Below are 18,598 nucleotides of genomic sequence, written 5' to 3' on the forward strand. Positions count from 1 at the left end.
AGGGAACCTGACCCATGAAAGCCACAGGGTGCTGGGGACTTCAGGCAGTCTTCATAACATCAGTTCTTCACAGGGGGCGCCCTGAATCTAAAAGACTGGACCGGGAGTTCGGTCTAGTCACTGGACGGGGCAGGGTTCTGGGGCGGGCAACCAAGGCTTGCTGGAAGAGAATACTGCCAGGCTTTTAGGTAACACAGAAATCCATGGAAGGGACACCTGATCAGCTGAGGCTCAGCAAGCCTGGGAGGAAGCAGTGAAGGCTAGTCAGAAGTCCGATGGCGGCTTCCGGGAGAGGCGTGTCACCTCGGGGCGTGGCAGAGATTGGGCGGGGCGACACCACTGGGCTGGAGGAGGCAGGAAATCGGGGCTGGTCCTGGCGGCGCAGCCCTGTCCCTGTCTCGGCTCCGCAGCAAGTCCCCCCACCCCCGCCCCCGGGTCTCACCATGGACGCTACGGAGACAGGTAGGAGGGGTGGGAACTGGGGGACATCTCTCCACCGCTCCTTAGCTCCTAACCCAGGGAGCCCCACTTACTCCTGAGCTACCTGACAGCCGGGGAAGAAATCCTGGCAAGGGAAGGACATGGGAAGGTCTGTGCACCTTGGAGACTCCTGAAGCGCACCGGGTGCACGACTCCTGCCCCAACCCTCCGATTGCCCTGCTGAGCCGGCACCCCGGATGCCTGGGGGGGAAGGGGCCCAGGAACGGGAAGTGGCCGCTTCTGCTTATTATACTATGGATGGGGGCAGGGTGTCACGGCCAGGATCCCTGCAGGGCACCCCGGGCGGGGGTGGGTGCATAAAGCAAGAGAGTGGCGGCAGCAGAATTGTGACTAGGTCTGGGTTATGTTTCCGGCTGTCTTTGTGTGTGTGTGTGTGTGTGTGTGTGTGTGTATGTGTGGTGTGTGTGTCATTCAGTCCTGTTCCTCATGGTTTCAGCTGTACTCGCGTGTGTTTATGCCGCAGGCTAAGTGCCTGTGCGTCCCACGTGGGATCCCATCTGTCTGCCCTGGGGTCCATGTGGCTCCATTGTCAAGCCGCATCTGTATTCTTGATTTGCCTATGGGTCCCTGCCTGTCTGTGTGACTGTGAGCAACCGCTTCTCTGATTTTGCCGGTGTCCATCTGTCTGGTCTGAAACAACCCCTCCGAAGCTCACTGTCCCATCCCACACTAGTCTTAGACCAAAACTCAATTAGGTCTCTGTTTCTATCTCGTTTTGTCTCTCTTCCTCCCACCTCTGCTTGAGAGTGGTTGAGGTGCCTGTGATTGCTTTGCTGCCACTGAGGGTAGAGGAAGGGGGACAGTGAGTTGGTTCATGTTTTCTTGCACTTCTCTCCCCCAGAGCTGACTCCAGCTCCCGAGGGCAGGAAGAGGTACAGTGACATCTTCCAGAGCCTGGACAACCTGGAGATATCATTGGGGAACGTGTGAGTCTGAGCCTGTTGCCACATCTGGCCAAGCTCCCTAACTATCTGTTGCTCCACATCTGGACACACTGACTTCCAACCCTCCCAAATACGTGTGCCTTCTGGCATTCTAGATACACAAGTGTTTCAGGTATATCTTAAAAGTAGTCCTAAAACAACTCCCACCACATACACATAACCTCATGAACCCTTAAAATGCTTTAATCCCAGCACTTGGGAGGTAGAGGCAGGCACATCTCTATGAGTTCAAGGCTCTTGTCTACAAGAGCTAGTTCCAGGACAGGCCCAAAAGCTACAGAGAAACACTGTCTTGAAAACCAAAAAAAAAGAAAGAAAGAAATAACTATAATCCCACTCTGTGAACCCCTAAATTACCTAAGGCCCTTCAAAATCTTTCTCAAGTCTTGTTTTTAGGAGAAGATCTCACCTAAAGATGTAGAACAAGTACATAGCATTCATAAGGCACCACCATGTAATATTGCCTGTGCCACAAAAGGAAAAATGTGGGAAAGGAGTTATGTTGATAGAATGTTTGGCATACATATGGCCTGCATTCCATCCATAGGGCTGTGCAAACCAACCAAGGTGGTATGTCCTTGAAAATCCTACACTTGGGAAGTGGAGGCTGAGAATCAGGCTGGCAGCACAGTGAGCTGAAGGCCTGCCTGAATACCAACCACAGCCTCACCTAACTCCCTTAAATCCTCAGATCACACCTTCTAAATCACAGATAATATTAGAGACTAGATCTCTCCCTTCTCCCTCAACTGTCCAGGATTTTTCCCAACAAAGGACAGTCTGGGGCAGAAATGACTTCCTCATTCCTTATCCTCCCCCAACCCCACCCCCAGGGCTTTCGACCCCTTGGCTGGAGACCTTGTACTCAGACAAGACCTGGAGCCTGACAAGACTGCCACAGCCACAGTGGTGAGCAAGGAGATAGGGGACAGGATTGGGGGGGAGGGCTCAGTTAGGCAAACCCCTGTCTTGCTTGATCCTGAGTGCTGTCTCTCATCCTCTTACCCCAGAGCAGTGAAGCCAGATGTTGGAGTGATCCCTCACCAGAGGGTCCTTTACCTCTCACAGGTAGGGGAGAATTTCAGGCAAGGATGGGGGGAATAACAGAGGTCATTCCTTCACCACGGCATCACAGACCCTGTTCTGTGCCAGATTTAGAGGACAGGGAAGAGCCCACAATTCCCCTATCCTAAAGGATTCCCCAGTCTTGAGTAGAGAATCTGTAAATTATGACAATGATCTCAAAAGGGGCTTTAGGAGGGGTCCATGAAAGTGTGGAACCAAAGTCATGGGGCTGGTCTCAGGGTCCAGGGAAGGCTTCCACAGAGGGCTGGGCTCGGGGGTTTCCCTATTTGTCCCAGAGGAAGAACTAGATTTGCGACTCACTCGGACGAATGGTGGCGTGGATGCTGCCCTGGAGTATGCCAAGGCATGGAGCCGCTATGCCAAGGAGTTGCTGGCCTGGACAGACAAGAGGGCCAGCTACGGTGAGACTTCTTTCTTCCCAGCCCCTGATGACAAGCAGGACCCAAACCTCAGCTGCCTATAGATCCCCCTCTGTCTCTCCTCCCCGTAGAGCTGGAGTTCGCTAAGAGTGTCATGAAGATCGCTGAGGCCGGAAAGGTGTCCATTCTCCAGCAGGTACCAGCCTTCTCTAGAGCCCCAGGTCCTCTATCCCTCTCTGTTCAGTTCCTGAACAAGCCCTGTACTCCACCCAGAGCCAAATGCCACTTCAGTACATCTACACCTTGTTTCTGGAGCATGACCTCAGCCTGGGAGCCCTGGCCGTGGAAACGCTGGCCCAGCAGAAGAGAGACTACTACCAGGTAATCATCCCCCTCCCTGTAGCTGCCACTCAGGAGGAAGCTGGAGCCCAGAGATGCTCAGGATCTTGTCAAAAGTTCCTACACTGAGATTCAAACCCAGCTTCCTATGAGACGGCAACACACACATACACACACAAAATGGTACTTTTATCTGAGAGGAGGGATGATGTGAGTGTCCTAGGGAAGTATCTACCAGTAGAGATACATCCTCAGCCCCAAATCTTAAAATTCTTCAACTTAGAAATACCGATTTTATGGGGCATGTATGCCTTTAATCCCAGTACTTAAGAGGCAAAGGTAGGTAGATCTTTGAATTTGAGGCCAGCCTGATCTACATAGTGAGTTCTAGAACACCCTGAACTACATGTGAAACTCTGTTTTGATCAAACAAAACAAGAAAGAAATACTAATTTCAAGCCTGGCATGGTGACATACACCTTCAGTTTCAACGTAGGGGAGGCTGAAGCAGGTGGATCTCTGAGGTGGTGGTCAGCCAAGACCTCATAGTAAGACCAGGGCCAGTGAGATGGCTCAGAAGGACCTGAGTTCAATTTCTGAAACCCATATAAAAGTAGAAGGATAGATCAAACTTCATAATGCTATCCTCTGTCCTCCACACACATGCCATAGCATGTATGTTCACATATGCACATCATCATACACATAGAATAATAATAATAAATAGATTTTTTAAAAAGATGGGCTGGAGATATAGCACAACAGTAGACTACTTAGCTAACACATGCAAGACCATGATTCAAATCTGAAGTAGCAAAAGAAAAAAAAAAAAAAAAAACCAGACAGGGAACCCATGGAATTGGCTCAGCAGGTGAAGACACTTGCCACCAAGTTTGGCAGTCTGTACCCATATGGAGAAAGGAGAAACCAGCTCCCACAAACTGTCCTCTGACATCACACGTACTAGCACAAATGTATCCCCACACATAAACAAACATAAAATAAATAAGTGAACTTTTAAAGAGGCTGGAGGGAGGCCTCGGTGGTTAAGAGCACATACTGCTCTTGCAGAGGGCCTGCCTGAGTTTGGTTCCTAGAACCCATGAGTGGCAGTCCACAACCACCTATAAGTCCCACTACATGGGGATGTGATGCCTCAAGCCTCCATAGGCACCCACACTCGTGTGCACAAGCCTGCACACATTCACACATTTTAAAGTAATAAAAAATAAAATTGAAAAAGTTGAAAAAACAAAGAATACACCAATAGGGATGTTAGACTGATGTTTCTTGGCACTAAGACCTCAGGATGTCTGGAGTCCCTGAAAAAAAGATGGAGTGATCACACAACTTTCTGCTTATGTACATGGGCTTAGCTTAGGTCTGGGGTATTGGTAGTGGTGTCTAAGAGCAGAGCCCATGCAGGGCCGTGGAGCCGGAGACAACAAATGAGAGCACTGAAGTTGCTTCCCCATGACCATCCTCCACTCTGTAGCCTTTAGCAGCCAAAAGGATGGAAATTGAGAAGTGGAGAAAGGAATTCAAGGAGCAGTGGCTGAAGGAGCAGAAACGCATGGTAAGGCCCTTCGTAGTGGGCCGTCCATCAAAGAATGGAGGCCTCTGCAGACCGCAGACAGAGGACTTATGGTCCTCTTATTGCCCCCAAGAATGAGGCGGTGCAGGCACTACGGCGCACCCGGCTCCAGTACATTCAACGCAGAGAGGACCTTTGGGCACGTTCCCAGGGGTCCCCTGAGGACCCTCCTCTCCAGGCATCTCCCGGATCCAGCAAGCAGCAGGAGCGCAGACGACGCTCCCGAGAGGAGGCACAGGCCAAGGTGGAGACACAGTACCAAGAACCCCTAACATCTGGATACTCTTCCCTCCCCAGCTCAAGTCCATTTAAGCTGTCTCTGCCTTGGTTTCCCCAGGCACAGGAGGCGGAGGCTTTGTACCAGGCCTGCATCCAGGAGGCCAATACACGCCAGCAGGATCTGGAAACCACCAAGCGGCGGATAGTGTCACATGTACGCAAACTGGTGTTGCAAGGAGACGAAGTACTTAGGCGGGTAAGACCCGGCCCCATGTTACTCGTGGTTCATTGCACTTGGGCACCGGTAAATACTCCTTTCCTCTGTCCCTAAGCCATCTCTGAGGCCCCAGGACACTATCTTTACTGCATGTCCCATAGCAGGCCCCATACCCCTTCCTCATCCTTATAGCCTATCAGTGGCAGGCCCTGTCCTCAAACCCTGGTCATCATACTTGTTCGTAAAGGTTAGGCTACCCCGGGGCCACGCCAGGTATCTAGGTCCAGTCCTCTTAGGTTATGCTTATCTCCATCCTTTCAGGTGACACTGGGCCTGTTTGAGCTACGAGGGGCACAGGCAGAGAGAGGACCTCGAGCCTTCTCAGCTCTGGCTGAGTGCTGTGCGCCCTTTGAGCCTGGCCAGCGCTACCAGGAGTTTGTGCGGGCACTGCAGCCTGAGGCCCCGCCACCACCATCTCCCGCCTTCTGCTTCCAGGAGTTCACGCCTGTGCTACACAGGTGTGCTCTAGGGCTGGGCTTGGAGTAAGCTCAGAAGCCCCGTGCCAGGTTTTAATAAATGTGTATGTGTGTGTGTGTGTGTGTACTTTGATTATGTTCATCTCTGTTACCCCCCTCTTGCTCCCTCTTCCACACCAACTGAATCCCTTACTCTCCCAACTAGTTCCCATTTCTTTAATGTCTTCCAGATTTTTGTTTTATTTTATTTTATGAGACAGGGTTTCTCTGTGTAGCCCTGGCTGTCCTCAATCTCCCTCTGTAGACCAGGCTGGCCTCGAACTCACAGAGATTCACTTGCCTCTGCCTCTTCTTGAGTGCTAAGATTAAAGGTGTGCACCAGCACTGCCTGATTAAAGAATTATTTTTATTTAGATGTATGTGTATATGCTACCTGTATGCAGGTGCCCTCAAAGACCAGATGATGGGATCAGGTCCTGTGGAGCTGGAGATATAGGCATTTGTGAGCCATCTATGCGGGTGCTGGGAACTGAGCTTGGGTCCTGTAAGAGCAGCCAAACATTCATAGCCACTGAGCCACCTCTCCAGCCCTTCCTGTGTTTGTTTGCTTGCTTGCTTTGAAATGGCTCGATGACTTTTGTTAAGGGTACTTATGTGATCAGGGGGACTTCTAATGAACTACCCCAGTCTTAGAGTGGTGGGGCTAGGGCCCTTTATGGGGCTCAAATTGTCCTGGATACCAGAGTTTGCAAACCCTTGAAATTGGGACCCAAATGCTATGCCCGCTTGCTGTCACCAAGGCCAGCTTCCTGGATATTAAACCCTCAAATCTCTCTCTCCCAGTTCCCCTCAGGACACAAAAAAGAAGTTTTTAGGGCCCCCACATGCCAGGCTGGAGGAGGGTTACTCTGAGCCTGGCTCTTGGGAGGATACCAGCTCAGGCAGCCAGGGTAAGTTCAAGGAGGCCTGGTGAGTATAGGGCCTGGATTTGGGCCAGCCTGATTGCCCTATTCTCACCTAGGGATGCCAGGCCCCACTCCAGGCAGTGATGTGGACAGTGTAGGTGGTGGCAATGAATCCCAGTCCCTGGATTCCCCTACTTCCAGCCCAGGTGAGGGTAGGATCCTCCCCTCATCTCCCCCCACATGCCTGTACCCTTCCACCTCCCACCTGTCCTCCAGCTCCTAGCCAAGCACTGACTTTTATTCTTCAACCTACCTCTTGGCCTCTGATCTACCCTTCGATCTATACCTGATCCTCCAGTGTTGACCCACTGTCTTGGTGGAATTTTCCTCTAATCCACCAGACAAGGGCCTGGCCCATTCCTGTACGTGACCTCTGGCCTCTGACCCTTTCTCTCAAAGATCTCTCTGGGTGTTTTTGGAAGTCCTGGAAACCAAACCTGTCTCCTTAGACCTACCTCTGTGTCCTCTGACCCCAGGTGCTGCTACTCGGCGGCTTGTGAAGGTGTCGTCTATAAGCACTGAGTCCTCTGATGACTTTGAGGAACGAGACCCTGGTAAGGCTGACATAGGTGGGCAGGTGAGCTTACAGGGACAAGAGGGTGGCCCTGACAGCCCTGACCTCCCTCTTGCAGATCTGGGGGATGGGATGGAGAATGGACTAGGCAGCCCCTTCCGGAAGTGGACACTGTCCACAGCTGCTCAGACCCACCGGCTACGGCGGCTGCGTGGTCCAGCCAAGTGCAGAGAATGTGAAGCCTTCATGGTCAGCGGGACAGAGTGTGAAGAGGTGTGACCTAGACTGGAGACCTAATGACCTCTGCTGACTTCTACCAAACACACTGACCCAGATCCCTGCAGCCCTTTGCTCTAGGACCTGCCTTTGTCTGATGTCTTATCTCAGTCTCAATGTTTGTTTTTTGTCGTGTGTGTGTGTGTGTGTGTGTGTGTGTGTATGCATGAGTGCCATGGTGTGGGTGTGTTAGAGGATACTTTAAAGGAGCCATCTCTTTCCTTCCTGCTTGTGAGTCTTGATCGTCCTCAGGCTTGGCAGCGAGCACTTTACCTACTGAGCCTTTTCACTGGTCAGGTCGAGCATCTCTTACCCTTCTCCACTCCCTGGTTTTCCTGATAACCTCCTCATCCCCTGCTGCCCTCCTAATAACCTTCTTGTCCCCAGCTGAACTCTTAACCCTGTGACATTCCCCCCTCCAGTGTTTTTTGACCTGTCACAAGCGCTGTCTGGAGACCCTCCTCATCCTTTGTGGACACCAACGGCTTCCAGCCCGGATGCCTCTCTTTGGAGTTGACTTCCTACAACTCCCCAGAGACTTCCCTGAGGAGGTGCCCTTTGTGGTTACCCGGTGCACAGCTGAGATAGAGCATCGCGCCCTTGGCCTGCGGGGTATCTATCGGGTCAGTGGGTCTCGAGTGCGTGTGGAACGACTGTGCCAGGCCTTTGAGAATGGCCGAGTGCTGGTTGAACTGTCGGGAAACTCTCCTCATGATATCACCAGTGTCCTCAAACGATTTCTTCAAGAGGTAGGTGGCTCTAGGCCTGAGGTGGTGGGCAAGAATCATGCAGCCTCTGGCTCAGGACTCTCAGCAGCCCATCCCCACTCCTGTCCCCACCAGCTCACTGATCCCGTGGTCCCCTTCCACCTCTACGATGCCTTCATCTCTCTGGCAAAGACCCTGCATGCAGACCCTGGGGACGACCCTGGAACTCCCAGCCCCAGCCCTGAGATTATCCGCTCACTGAGGACCCTCTTGGTGCAGCTGCCTCCCTCTAACTACAGCACTGTGCGGCACCTGGTGGCCCATCTGTTCAGGTGTGCATGGGTCCCTAACTACAGCACTGTGCGGCACCTGGTGGCCCATCTGTTCAGGTGTGCATGGGTCCCTAACTACAGCACTGTGCGGCACCTGGTGGCCCATTTGTTCAGGTGTGCATGGGTCCCTAAGCTTTGAATCATGGCCCTCTTTCCCTAGAAACATAACTGCTTACCTGTATGGCTCATATTAACCTCTGACCTTTCATATTTCTTCTGAGCTCAGAGCCCTGAACACACACACACCTGACCCTGATACAGTCTCAGTGACCAGACACTACTTTCCTGTGTCCTGGCCACGTCACCAGGCTAGCTCACATGTCCTACCATTCTTCTTCAACTTCATGGTTGACCCTTCTCCCCACCATTTGCAGGGTGGCTGCTCGGTTTGAAGAAAACAAGATGTCTGCCAACAACTTGGGAATTGTATTTGGGCCTACGCTGCTGCGGCCACCAGATGGACCCAGGGCCCCCGGAGTCAGCCCTGTGGCCTGTCTGCTGGACTCCAGTCACCAGGCTCAGCTTGTTGAGTTCCTCATTTTGCACTATGAGCAGATCTTTGGAATGGATGAGCTCCCTCTGGCCTCTGAGCCCCTGACCCAAGATCCTGGCCTGGCTCCCACACTCCTCAAATCCAGTCCCCAGCACCCAGCCCCACTTCTTGCCCAAGACATACAACTCCTGACCATAGCCTCAGACTCCAGCCCAGATCCCAAACTCCACAATGCCCCGGAGAAGTGTCTGGAGGCCACAGCTTCTGAGGTAGAAGTCTGCTTATCCCACAGATGTGGGGATGGCCTTGTCTGTGTTTAATACCCCCCTTCTTTTGCACAACTGGACATTGAATCCAGTACCTGGTGTGTGTATGTGTGCTTATCACTAAGTCCTCCTAGCTCTCTTTAATTTTGTTTGCATTTTTCAAAAGCGTTTATTTGTTTGTTTGTTTGTTTATTGAATGAGTGTAGCCACACACATGCCATCGCATGAGCATGAAAGCCAGAGGACAGCCTATCCTTCATGGGACCTGGGGATGGAATTCTTCAGGTTCAAGTACCTTTACCCACTGGAACATCTCCCCAGCCCAAATTGCTTTTGTTACATTTAAGGGGGTGTCACACGGAAGTCAGAGAAAAAGTCAGTTCTCTTCTAGCATGTAGGTCCTGGAAATGGAAATCGCCAAGCTTGGTGACAGAGGTCTTTTCATCCTTAACCTCCTTTTAGTGTTTATTTTGTGGCAGAGTCTCCTTAAAGTGCCAGATTGGCCTTGAACTCACACTGTAAGCCAGTTTAATGGCCCTCCTGCCTAGGACTATTGAGTAGTAGCTGAGATGACACACTATATATTATATATATATATATATATATATATATATATATATATTTTTATATATATATATATATATATATATATATATATATATATATATATATATGTACATTGGTGTTTTTTTTGCCAGGATGTATGTCTGTAAGGATGTCAGATCCCCTAGAACTGGAGTCACAGACAGTTTTGAGCTATCATGTAGGTGCTGGATATTGAACCTGCATCCTCTGGGAAAGCAACCAATGCTCTAACCTCTGAGCTGTCTCTCCAGCCCTGACACACTTGCCTTTTTATTGTATTGTTTTATTTGATTTTGAGATAGGGTCTTTCTCTGTGATCTTCCTGCCTTAGTGTTTTGAGTGCATGACATAGGGATAGGAAGAAGCATGGGCAAGTCTGGGGAAAACATACAGGCAGTAGGACCAGCTGGGAAAAGGTCTTGAGGTGGGAGTGCGCCTGCTATGTGCCGTCCTGGATTGTAAAGAGTGGGCAGGGGAAACAAGAATGGAGCAAGGATCAGGTTGCAGATGAATCTCGGTGACAAAGTGATCGTCTAGCATGTGTGAGGTTTTGGGTTTGGATCCCAGCACTAGAAAAGAAGGTTAGTCAGATGGCTCTGTTAGCTGCCAAGCACAGGGTGTGAATGACAGATGAGCACTGGCTATGGACAGTGTGCATTGAAACAGAGTCACTCACTGAACTTGCAGCATGCTATTTCAGCTAGGCTGGCACGCCAATAAGCTCCCAGGACACCTGTCTCCACCCCATAATATAGTAGTTACAAGCACTCCCAGTCATGCCTGGCTTTTTACAAAGATGCCAGAAATTCAAATTTGGCTCCTCATGCGTGTACAGAAAATCCTCTGATGCACTGAGCCACCCCCACAAAACCCAAACAAGGCTTTACTGTTAGGAGTCACATTCTGGGTTTCTTCCTGCAGATTGCAACTCTGCAGAGGGACCAAAGGGAGGAGAAGGAGGTGGAAAACACCGGAGACGGGGCAGGGGAAGGTGAGTGTCCTGGAGAGCTCCCTTTCCCGTAGGGTTGCTGGACTGACTGGTCACTCCTGGAGGTACATCTTGAGAACCTGGGGATGCTTAGTATTCATCTTTCCACAGGGTCCAGCCACAACCCTGAGGACTTGCTCCTGGGAACACAATCCCGGGGCCACTTCAGTCGCCAGCCAGTGAAGTATTCACGGGGAGGTGTACGACCAGTCACTCATCAACTGTCCAGCTTGGCTCTGATAGCTTCCAAACTGTGTGAGGAGACTCCTGTTACTGTCTCAACAGTGCACCGAGGTAGTTTGAGGGGACGAAGCCTGGGCCCTGCTGCTGCCTCCCCTGAAGGCAGCCCCCTGCGCCGAAACCCTCTGCCCAAGCACTTTGAGATCACCCAGGAGACAGCCCGGCTACTCTCCAAGCTGGACACTGAGGCTATGTCCAGGGCTACCTGTTGTGCTGACACTGAGCCTGAGGGATCTGAGGAACATCTCTGACCACCCACCATCCCAGGAAACTCAGGACTGAGCTGATAACCCCATATGTCTCTCTACCTGCCCCACCTGGTAACCAGACCAATTCAGAGGGGTGTGGGGAGAGACAGGTTACCAGAGAGTTGGGTAAGGAAGACCACCCATCTTGGGAAGTCCTCACCATCTCCCTGCCAGAGGAGGTTAAAACAGCCAGGCAACACAGGTACACAGGCGAGTCAGGTTCAGTATTCAATGGTCAATACAGGTCCGAAGATCCTTGGGGTTACCCCAGTCTCTGACCTCTGAGACAGATGTCTGATTACTCTGATCATAATGGCTCCTGGCCCTAGTGCCACTTGCCTCCTTGACAGAGTCTACGTGAGTAGGTGGGTGTAGTTTAGCCCTCTCACCTGCTTTTATGCCTTTCTGGGTTTGGTTTGTTTGTTTGTTTTGAGGCGGGGGTCTCTTGTAGCTCTGGCTGGTCTGGAACTCCTTATGTAAACCAGGTTGTTATAGAACTCACAGAAATTCTCTGTCTCCCAAGTGCTGGCCAAATCTGGATTCTTATAACCTGAATAAAGCCATGTCCTGGTTGAATACAACGGTGCTAACAGTGCTTGCTGCAAAGCCTGACCCACTTGGTAGTAGGAGAGAACCAATTATTGCAAATTATCTGACCTCTGCCCATAAACATGCACATGCACATATAAAATTACATCTTAATTAAAAAAAAGTCCTCTGAGCAGTGGTGGCACACGCCTTTAGTCCCAGCACTCAGGAGGCAGAGGCCGGCAGATCTCTGAGTTGGAGGCCAGCATGGTCTGTAGAGTTAGTTCTAGGACAGCCTGTTTTGAAAAAAGGTAAAAAACAATCCTGTGATGTTCTTACACATCTGTCTTTGCCAGGGAAGGCTGACAAAGAAAAGGTCACCAGTAAGAGCAGCTTCTTTTACCCCTATATTACTGACCTGATGAACCAAGACTTCTAAAAACCATCCTGCGAAACCCCACAGGAAATTAGCGCAGGGCCTGGAGCCCCAGATGAGTCACTAAGGCCCTGCCAGAGCTCTGTGTCCCTGATCCGGTTCTACATAATCAAATACAACCCGGTGCAGATAATTGGGACAATGGGGCTGTATGCTGCAGACGGGGGAGGCCAAGGGAGGAGGCTGCAGGCCAGAGCCAGCACAGGCTGAGGGGAGACCACGGAAGTCAGGGTGGCGCACAGAGCGCTGGTGGCGCGCCTTCAGTGGGGCGGGGGTCCAGCCGCGAGCTTGACCAGGGCAGGGTGAGGTGGGGCGGGGCTTGCAGCTCGGTACAGGATTGGTCAGGATCAGGGGGGCGCCCCAGAGGCCTCAGCTGCGGATCTTTCCAGCTGCCAGGTGATTCAACCTCAAAGGCGCGAAAGGGCAAACACGTGAGGTGCGCGGAGGACGGAGTGAAAGGGGTGTCCCACGTGGGAAAACGGGGCTGTGGGGAGGAGGTGGGACTACTGCATTTTTTCAGTACACCATTCTTTCGACATTGGAGGTGGTACGCTCCAGGGGGCGGGACACTCCCCCAGGGCCCAAGAGCTGGGGCAGGTAGGGGCGTGGCCTTGGGCCCCGCCTCTCCTGCCTGCTCGGCCTGGGGCTTATAGCACACCGAACGCTTCAGCTGCGCAACCGCCCCATCGCAGGGTCATGGATCTCAGTCCCACCTCGACCCCCCGCGAGCCTGCCCCGTCTGCCGCTTGACTGGAGGCCCAGGTAAGACCAGTACCAACCGGACCAGGGTGGGTGCAGGCTTCCGGAGAGAGTGAGGCGTACCCCTTCTTCTCCACAGCCCTTCCTCTAGCCCAGGGTCGTCTGCAAAACACCTTTTGTCCCGGAGGCCTCTTGGCCTTCCGTCCCACCCCGGAATGGCCTGCTTCCAGAGCTCTTGTGCGGAATCCTGCCCATAACTCAACTTCTGGTGCGGTCTCTCTGTCTCCTCTGCTCACTCTGTCACCTCTGCGCCTTGGCACTGCCCTCCGGGTGCTGACTAGGAACCTTGCTCTAAGTGTGCACACACCCCCTGGCCTCTGCACTGTGCGAGGACCCTGGCACCAGTGTGATCTTCAGGCTGCCCCAGCCAACCCTCCCACACCAGTGCCCTGGAAACCACAGGTGTCCAATCTGGTCGCAGATTGGTGGTGGCAATTACAAGGCCCCGAATTACAATGTAGATAGATCACAATGCTTCTTCAGATTTTAAAGAAGTAAAAAAACAAACAAACAAACCCTACCTATCAGACAGAGATCCATTTAAAAATTGTTGTGGCAACATTCAGCAGAGGCGAATGGGTCTCTTGATTTTGAGGCAGCCCTGGTCTCAGGGTGGGATGTGCAGTGAGACCCTGCTTTCTGAGTAGATAAACAGAGCTTGTGTTTTTTAGGTCACTCTGGCTCTTACCACAGATGCCTTGCTCAGAGGGCCTCTGAGTCTGTGGGTTGCAGTCACCCATCTTGATTCTCGTCTTGGCCACTGCCTGTTCATAGCCTCCTCCATCAGGGGCCACCTGCACTGAACCTCTCTCTTTCCATGTCCACAGGCAGTCACCAGGGGTCAGTGCTAACTACAATGAGACCATCGGCTTTTTCTATAATAACAGTGGCAAGGAGCTCAGCACTTCACTGGCGCCCCAAGGATGTGGTAGTGGTGGCTCTGGGCTGACAGTCAGTTACTGGTGTTGCTCACCAATCTGCTGGTTATTGCGGCCATTGCCTCCAACCGGCGCTTCCACCAGCCCATATACTACCTGCTATCGCAACTTGCTGCTGCTGACCTCTTCGCCGGGATGGCCTACCTCTTCCCTCATGTTCCATACTGGCCCACGAACTGCCCGGCTCTCCATCAGAGGCTGGTTCCTGCGACAGGGTCTGCTGGACACCAGCTTGACGGCATCAGTGGCCACACTGCTGGCCATCGCTGTAGAACGGCACCGTAGTGTGATGGCTGTTCAGCTACACAGCCGCCTACCCCGGGGCCGTGTGGTCACACTTATTGTGGGTGTGTGGGTTGGCTGCACTGGGCCTGGGGTTGCTACCTGCAACACTTCTGGCACTGCCTCTGTGACTTGGATAGTTGCTCACGAATGGTGCCCCTGTTCAGCCGCTCCTACCTGGCTGTGTGGCCCTGTCCAGCCTTCTGGTCTTCCTGCTTATGGTAGCTGTCTACACACGCATTTTCTTCTATGTGCGTAGACGGGTAGAGCGCATGGCAGAGCATGTCAGCTGCCATCCCCGCTACCGAGAGACGACGCTCAGCCTAGTCAAAACTGTTGTCATCATCCTGGGTAAGTGGGTACTCTGACAGCAGCTTCAGGGACCAAGCCTCCACAGGTCTTGGAAAACTGAGGAAATGACCTGATATTGCAGGAAGGGAGGGGGGCATTCTCCAGGGAGGTGGTATCCTCAGTGCAGGGGAAAAGGAAAAGATGAAACTCCATGGTCAGAACCAGGCAGGAGCCTCCAAAAAGGAAAGAGTGACCCTTCAGCTAGCCTGCACAGAGGAGAACAAGGGCAACCTCCAGTTTTCATGTTCCCAAGGAAATCGTTTAGAGGTCTTGTTTGTTTTACTGTGTTTGAGGGCAAAGTCTCATGTAGCCCAGGCTGGCTTCAAATTATATAGTATTAGAAGATGATCTGGAACTTCTGTTTCTCTTGCCTTCATCTCCCAGATGGTAGGGTGTACTCCACACCTGATTTCAAGTACCACCAACTGATCGGTATCCTCAGACCTGTTCTTGTGGTTGTTTGTTTTTTTAAGGCAGGGTCTCACAAGTACCCTTGACTGTCCTGGAATTCACTGTATAGACCAGGCTGGCCTCGAACTCACAGATATCTGCCTGCCTCTGCTTCCTGAGTACTGGGAATGAACCACTACATACCCAGTCTTTCCTCATTTTGTTTTGTTTTAGATTTATTTTTATTTGTGCGTGTGTGTATATGTGGCTGTGAGATTGTGTCTGGGCTCATGCAAGTGTGTGCAGGTGCATGTGGGGGCAGAAGTATCCTAAGCACTTGGAGCTGAAATTGCAGGCAGTTTCGAACTGCCTGAAGTCGCTGTTGGGAAATGGATTTAGGTACCTGCTCTTACCCATTGAGCCATGTTTCTCCGGCCCTGGTTGTTGATTCTGCTTATTTATTAATTTGGTTTTCTTTTGAAGTAGGGTCTCACTGTGTAGACTTGGCTAACCTGGAGCTCACTGTGTAGATCAGGCTGGCCTTGAATTCATAGAGAGCCACCTACCTGCCTCTGCCTCCCAAATACTAAGATCAAAGGCATGCACCACCACACCTGGCTCATGGTTTAGGTTTTTGATTTTTGAGACAGGGTCTCTCTACATAACTATGGTGTCCTGGAACTCACTCTTAGACCAGCTGACCTCAAACTCACAGAGATCATAGGTGGCTGCCTCTGCCCCCCAGTGCTAGGATTAAGGCCTGTGCCACCATGGCCCAGCTTGGTTACTTTTTTAATGCAGGTTTCATGAAGTCCAGGTTGTAACTAAGGCAAGACAGGCCTTAAAGCACTGACGGTTCCTGCCTCTCTTTCCCTGAGTAGATGGGTGTATGCCCTTACACCTGGCTCCCCTTGGGAGTTTATTCTTTTCGGGGGGGGGCTAGAAAATGACTTGGTGAGTAAAGAACACTTCCTGTTCTTCCCAGGACCCATGTTCAATTCCTAATATCCTCATTAGGCAGCTTATACCATTTGTAACTCGAAGGGATCTGTTGCCCTTTTCTAGCCTCCAGGACATCACCCACATGCATGTGGCTTACACTCATACACGTGTACACACACATGTAAATAATTTTTTAAAACTTTATTTTGTGCATGTGTGCACAGGTGTATATAATGCACTTTAGTTCATCTGTAGAGATCTGAGGGACAATGTCTGGGAATTGTTTTCTCCTTACTCCACATGGGCCCTGGGAATTTGATTTGGGTCCTCAGTCTTAGCAATAAGTCCCTCTTTTGAGCTTTTAGTATAGAAGGAAATCTATTTCTGGTTGAGGACTGATTCTCTCCAATGATTCTTGGCCCACTATTCTAACTAGCCTGTCTCATTCTTTAGTGAACAAATCTCCTATAGAAGGTTGAAGGGCCATGGGCTCCTTGTCCCAGTTCAGACAGGTGTTCCTCTGACAGGCAAATTGGAGAAAGGTGTCTATCCCCTCCTGGCAGTTCTGGCCCCTGCAGGGAGCTTGTGTGATATGTGCCACACAGTTGGTCACTGCTTTAGCACAGGGTGGTTCACGACAAGTCTCACCATCGTCAGCCTCCACCCCCTCACTCCCCAGTCTCTGTCCTGCAGGGGCATTTGTGGTGTGGCTGGACACCAGCCAAGTGGTGCTGCTCCTGGACGGTCTGGACTGTAAATCCTGCAATGTCTTGGTTGTGGAGAAGTACTTTCTGCTCCTGGCTGAGGCCAACTCACTGGTCAACGCAGTGGTGTACTCCTGCCGAGATGCTGAGATGCGCCGGACCTTTCGCCGCCTCCTCTGCTGCGTGTTCCTCCGCTGATCCAAACACACAATCTTCCCGATACTCATCTTCTACCCAGACTGGTGCCAGCACCCGGATCATGCTTCCTGAGAACGGCTGCCCACCAATGGACTCCACCCTTTAGCTTCCTTGGACTGAGGCAGAAGATGGGGCAGCAAAAGTATCACCCCACAGCCTCTAGCAGTTTCCCTGACTCAATCCAGCCCAGGAGATGCATGGTTTTCAATACTTCCCAGGCTACAGATCTGCCTGCCTCAGAACACAGGGATTTGGGGTCATCTCTGTGCACCTGGGAGAGCATCCAAAGGGGCGTGGCAGCCTGGCTCTCAAACATCTCAGGGTTTTACTTATTTTTGTTTTAACAACACGTTTTATATTTTTCTTTATATCTCTGGTATGTCCTGTGGACTGTTTCTTCCTACATGGTGCTGTCGGTGTTCAGGGTAGAAAAGGTGAGAGCTGTCGTAGGTTACACCACCCACTGATGCAGGCTAGACTATAGGTATGCTGTCTTTCCGAGGCCAGTTTGGTTTTTGGTTTTTTTGAGACAGGATCTCAGTAGCCTAGGCTGGCCTTGAGCTCACTGTGTAGCTGAGGATGGCCTTGATCCTCCTGACTCCACCTCCCAAGTGCTGGTATTGAAGCTGATTCCTTGGGAGTTTTGAGCAGCCTCTGAGGGCTCACCTGCCTCCATTAACGTGGAGGGAGTACGTGATACAGGACAAGCCTTTCCACTCTAAGGTTGCCAAGGTCATTTTCAAACAATTTGTCCCTGTGTCCCTGGAATTATCTATCTATCATGGCACAGAGTTTGCGAGAATCCTTCAACATGGAATCCCCTGACCCCATCCTCATTCCTATTCTGTGCCCCCACCTTTTTTTTTTTTTTTTTTTTTTTTTTTTTTTTTTTTTTGGCAGGGTCTTATGTGGCCCTAGGTCTATGTTGCTGCATCCATCTTGCCTCTGAATCCTATGTGCTGGGATTAGAGCTATATACTACCATTTCTGGCTTCTGCCTCTTTCTGGAGTCTCATATTTCCTTCTGCCAATCCTTCTACTATCCGCCTCTTCAAGAACCTAGAGCGATTTCTGGCTTGTGTAAGCCTTTCTTTCTACCTGCCTCCCCCCAACCCATTATTTTATTTTCTAAGATACAGGATCTCACAACATACCTCAAGCTATCTAACTCACTGTGTAGCTTAGACTAACTTCCAGTTCTTAGCTGTTCTTCCTGCCTCAACTCCTGAGTGCTTGAATGACAAGCCTAAGACACCATATTCAGGTGTAGCCGTATCTGACTACACAGCTTGGAAATGACCACAGACATGCCAGGAGGGACCAGAAAACTCCACTGAGGAAAAGGACTTCAGTGTCCCTAGGAACCTGAATTAAGTCACAAGTTTCTGGAACTTTCTACTCCTCAGGCCTGAGATGAGCCCTCTCCCCTGCCTAAGAAAAGTCCCATGGCAGTGAGGTGGACCATAAGCCTGGCTCCCTGCCCCCACCTCACCAGAGGAGCAAGAGTAGTGTTCTCATTCAGATTCACATGCCAAGCAAGCAACAGCAGGAATGTGGACCTCTGTCTTATCTGAGGCCAAATTCTTAAGGCATTAAGCATCTGTTTCCCACAGCTCTGGAAATGATGCTGTCTCAACAGGTGTTCTCCATCCCACAGCTCTGGAAATGATGCTGTCCTCTACAGTGTTCTCCATTCCCTACAGCTCTGGAAATGATGCTGT

The 18,598-nt window shown here is 51.2% G+C and overlaps 2 protein-coding genes across 4 annotated transcripts; both read left to right on the forward strand.

Annotated features, from left to right (window-relative positions):
• The first annotated feature begins 185 nt into the window (after positions 1-185).
• Positions 186-11,930, forward strand: LOC119813291 (GEM interacting protein). Of its 3 annotated transcripts, none has more exons than XM_038328523.1 (20): positions 186-462; positions 1,343-1,427; positions 2,279-2,354; positions 2,456-2,513; positions 2,807-2,932; positions 3,022-3,086; positions 3,164-3,271; positions 4,725-4,805; positions 4,897-5,067; positions 5,161-5,298; positions 5,581-5,777; positions 6,579-6,685; positions 6,757-6,846; positions 7,177-7,254; positions 7,333-7,487; positions 7,913-8,239; positions 8,333-8,529; positions 8,904-9,291; positions 10,795-10,864; positions 10,973-11,930. In XM_038328523.1, exons 1-20 carry the CDS (start codon positions 276-278, stop codon positions 11,350-11,352), a joined length of 3,084 nt encoding a protein of 1,027 aa, XP_038184451.1. In that variant the 5' UTR covers positions 186-275; the 3' UTR covers positions 11,353-11,930. The 3 variants fall into 3 exon arrangements, with proteins under 3 accessions (XP_038184451.1, XP_038184452.1, XP_038184453.1); XM_038328524.1 differs by having other exon boundaries at positions 6,766-6,846; XM_038328525.1 differs by lacking the exons at positions 4,725-4,805; positions 4,897-5,067.
• Positions 11,398-17,721, forward strand: Lpar2 (lysophosphatidic acid receptor 2). Its single transcript, XM_042054911.1, is given in 11 exon segments — positions 11,398-11,551; positions 13,152-13,497; positions 13,900-13,978; positions 13,980-14,017; positions 14,019-14,160; positions 14,162-14,368; positions 14,370-14,399; positions 14,401-14,479; positions 14,482-14,643; positions 16,669-16,880; positions 16,882-17,721. Coding segments are annotated over 11 exon segments (1,551 nt in total). The 3' UTR covers positions 16,984-17,721.
• Positions 17,722-18,598: the final 877 nt, after the last annotated feature.

This window comes from Arvicola amphibius, chromosome 4 (genome assembly GCF_903992535.2).
Source record: "Arvicola amphibius chromosome 4, mArvAmp1.2, whole genome shotgun sequence".
Classification (NCBI taxonomy): Eukaryota; Metazoa; Chordata; class Mammalia; order Rodentia; family Cricetidae; genus Arvicola; species Arvicola amphibius.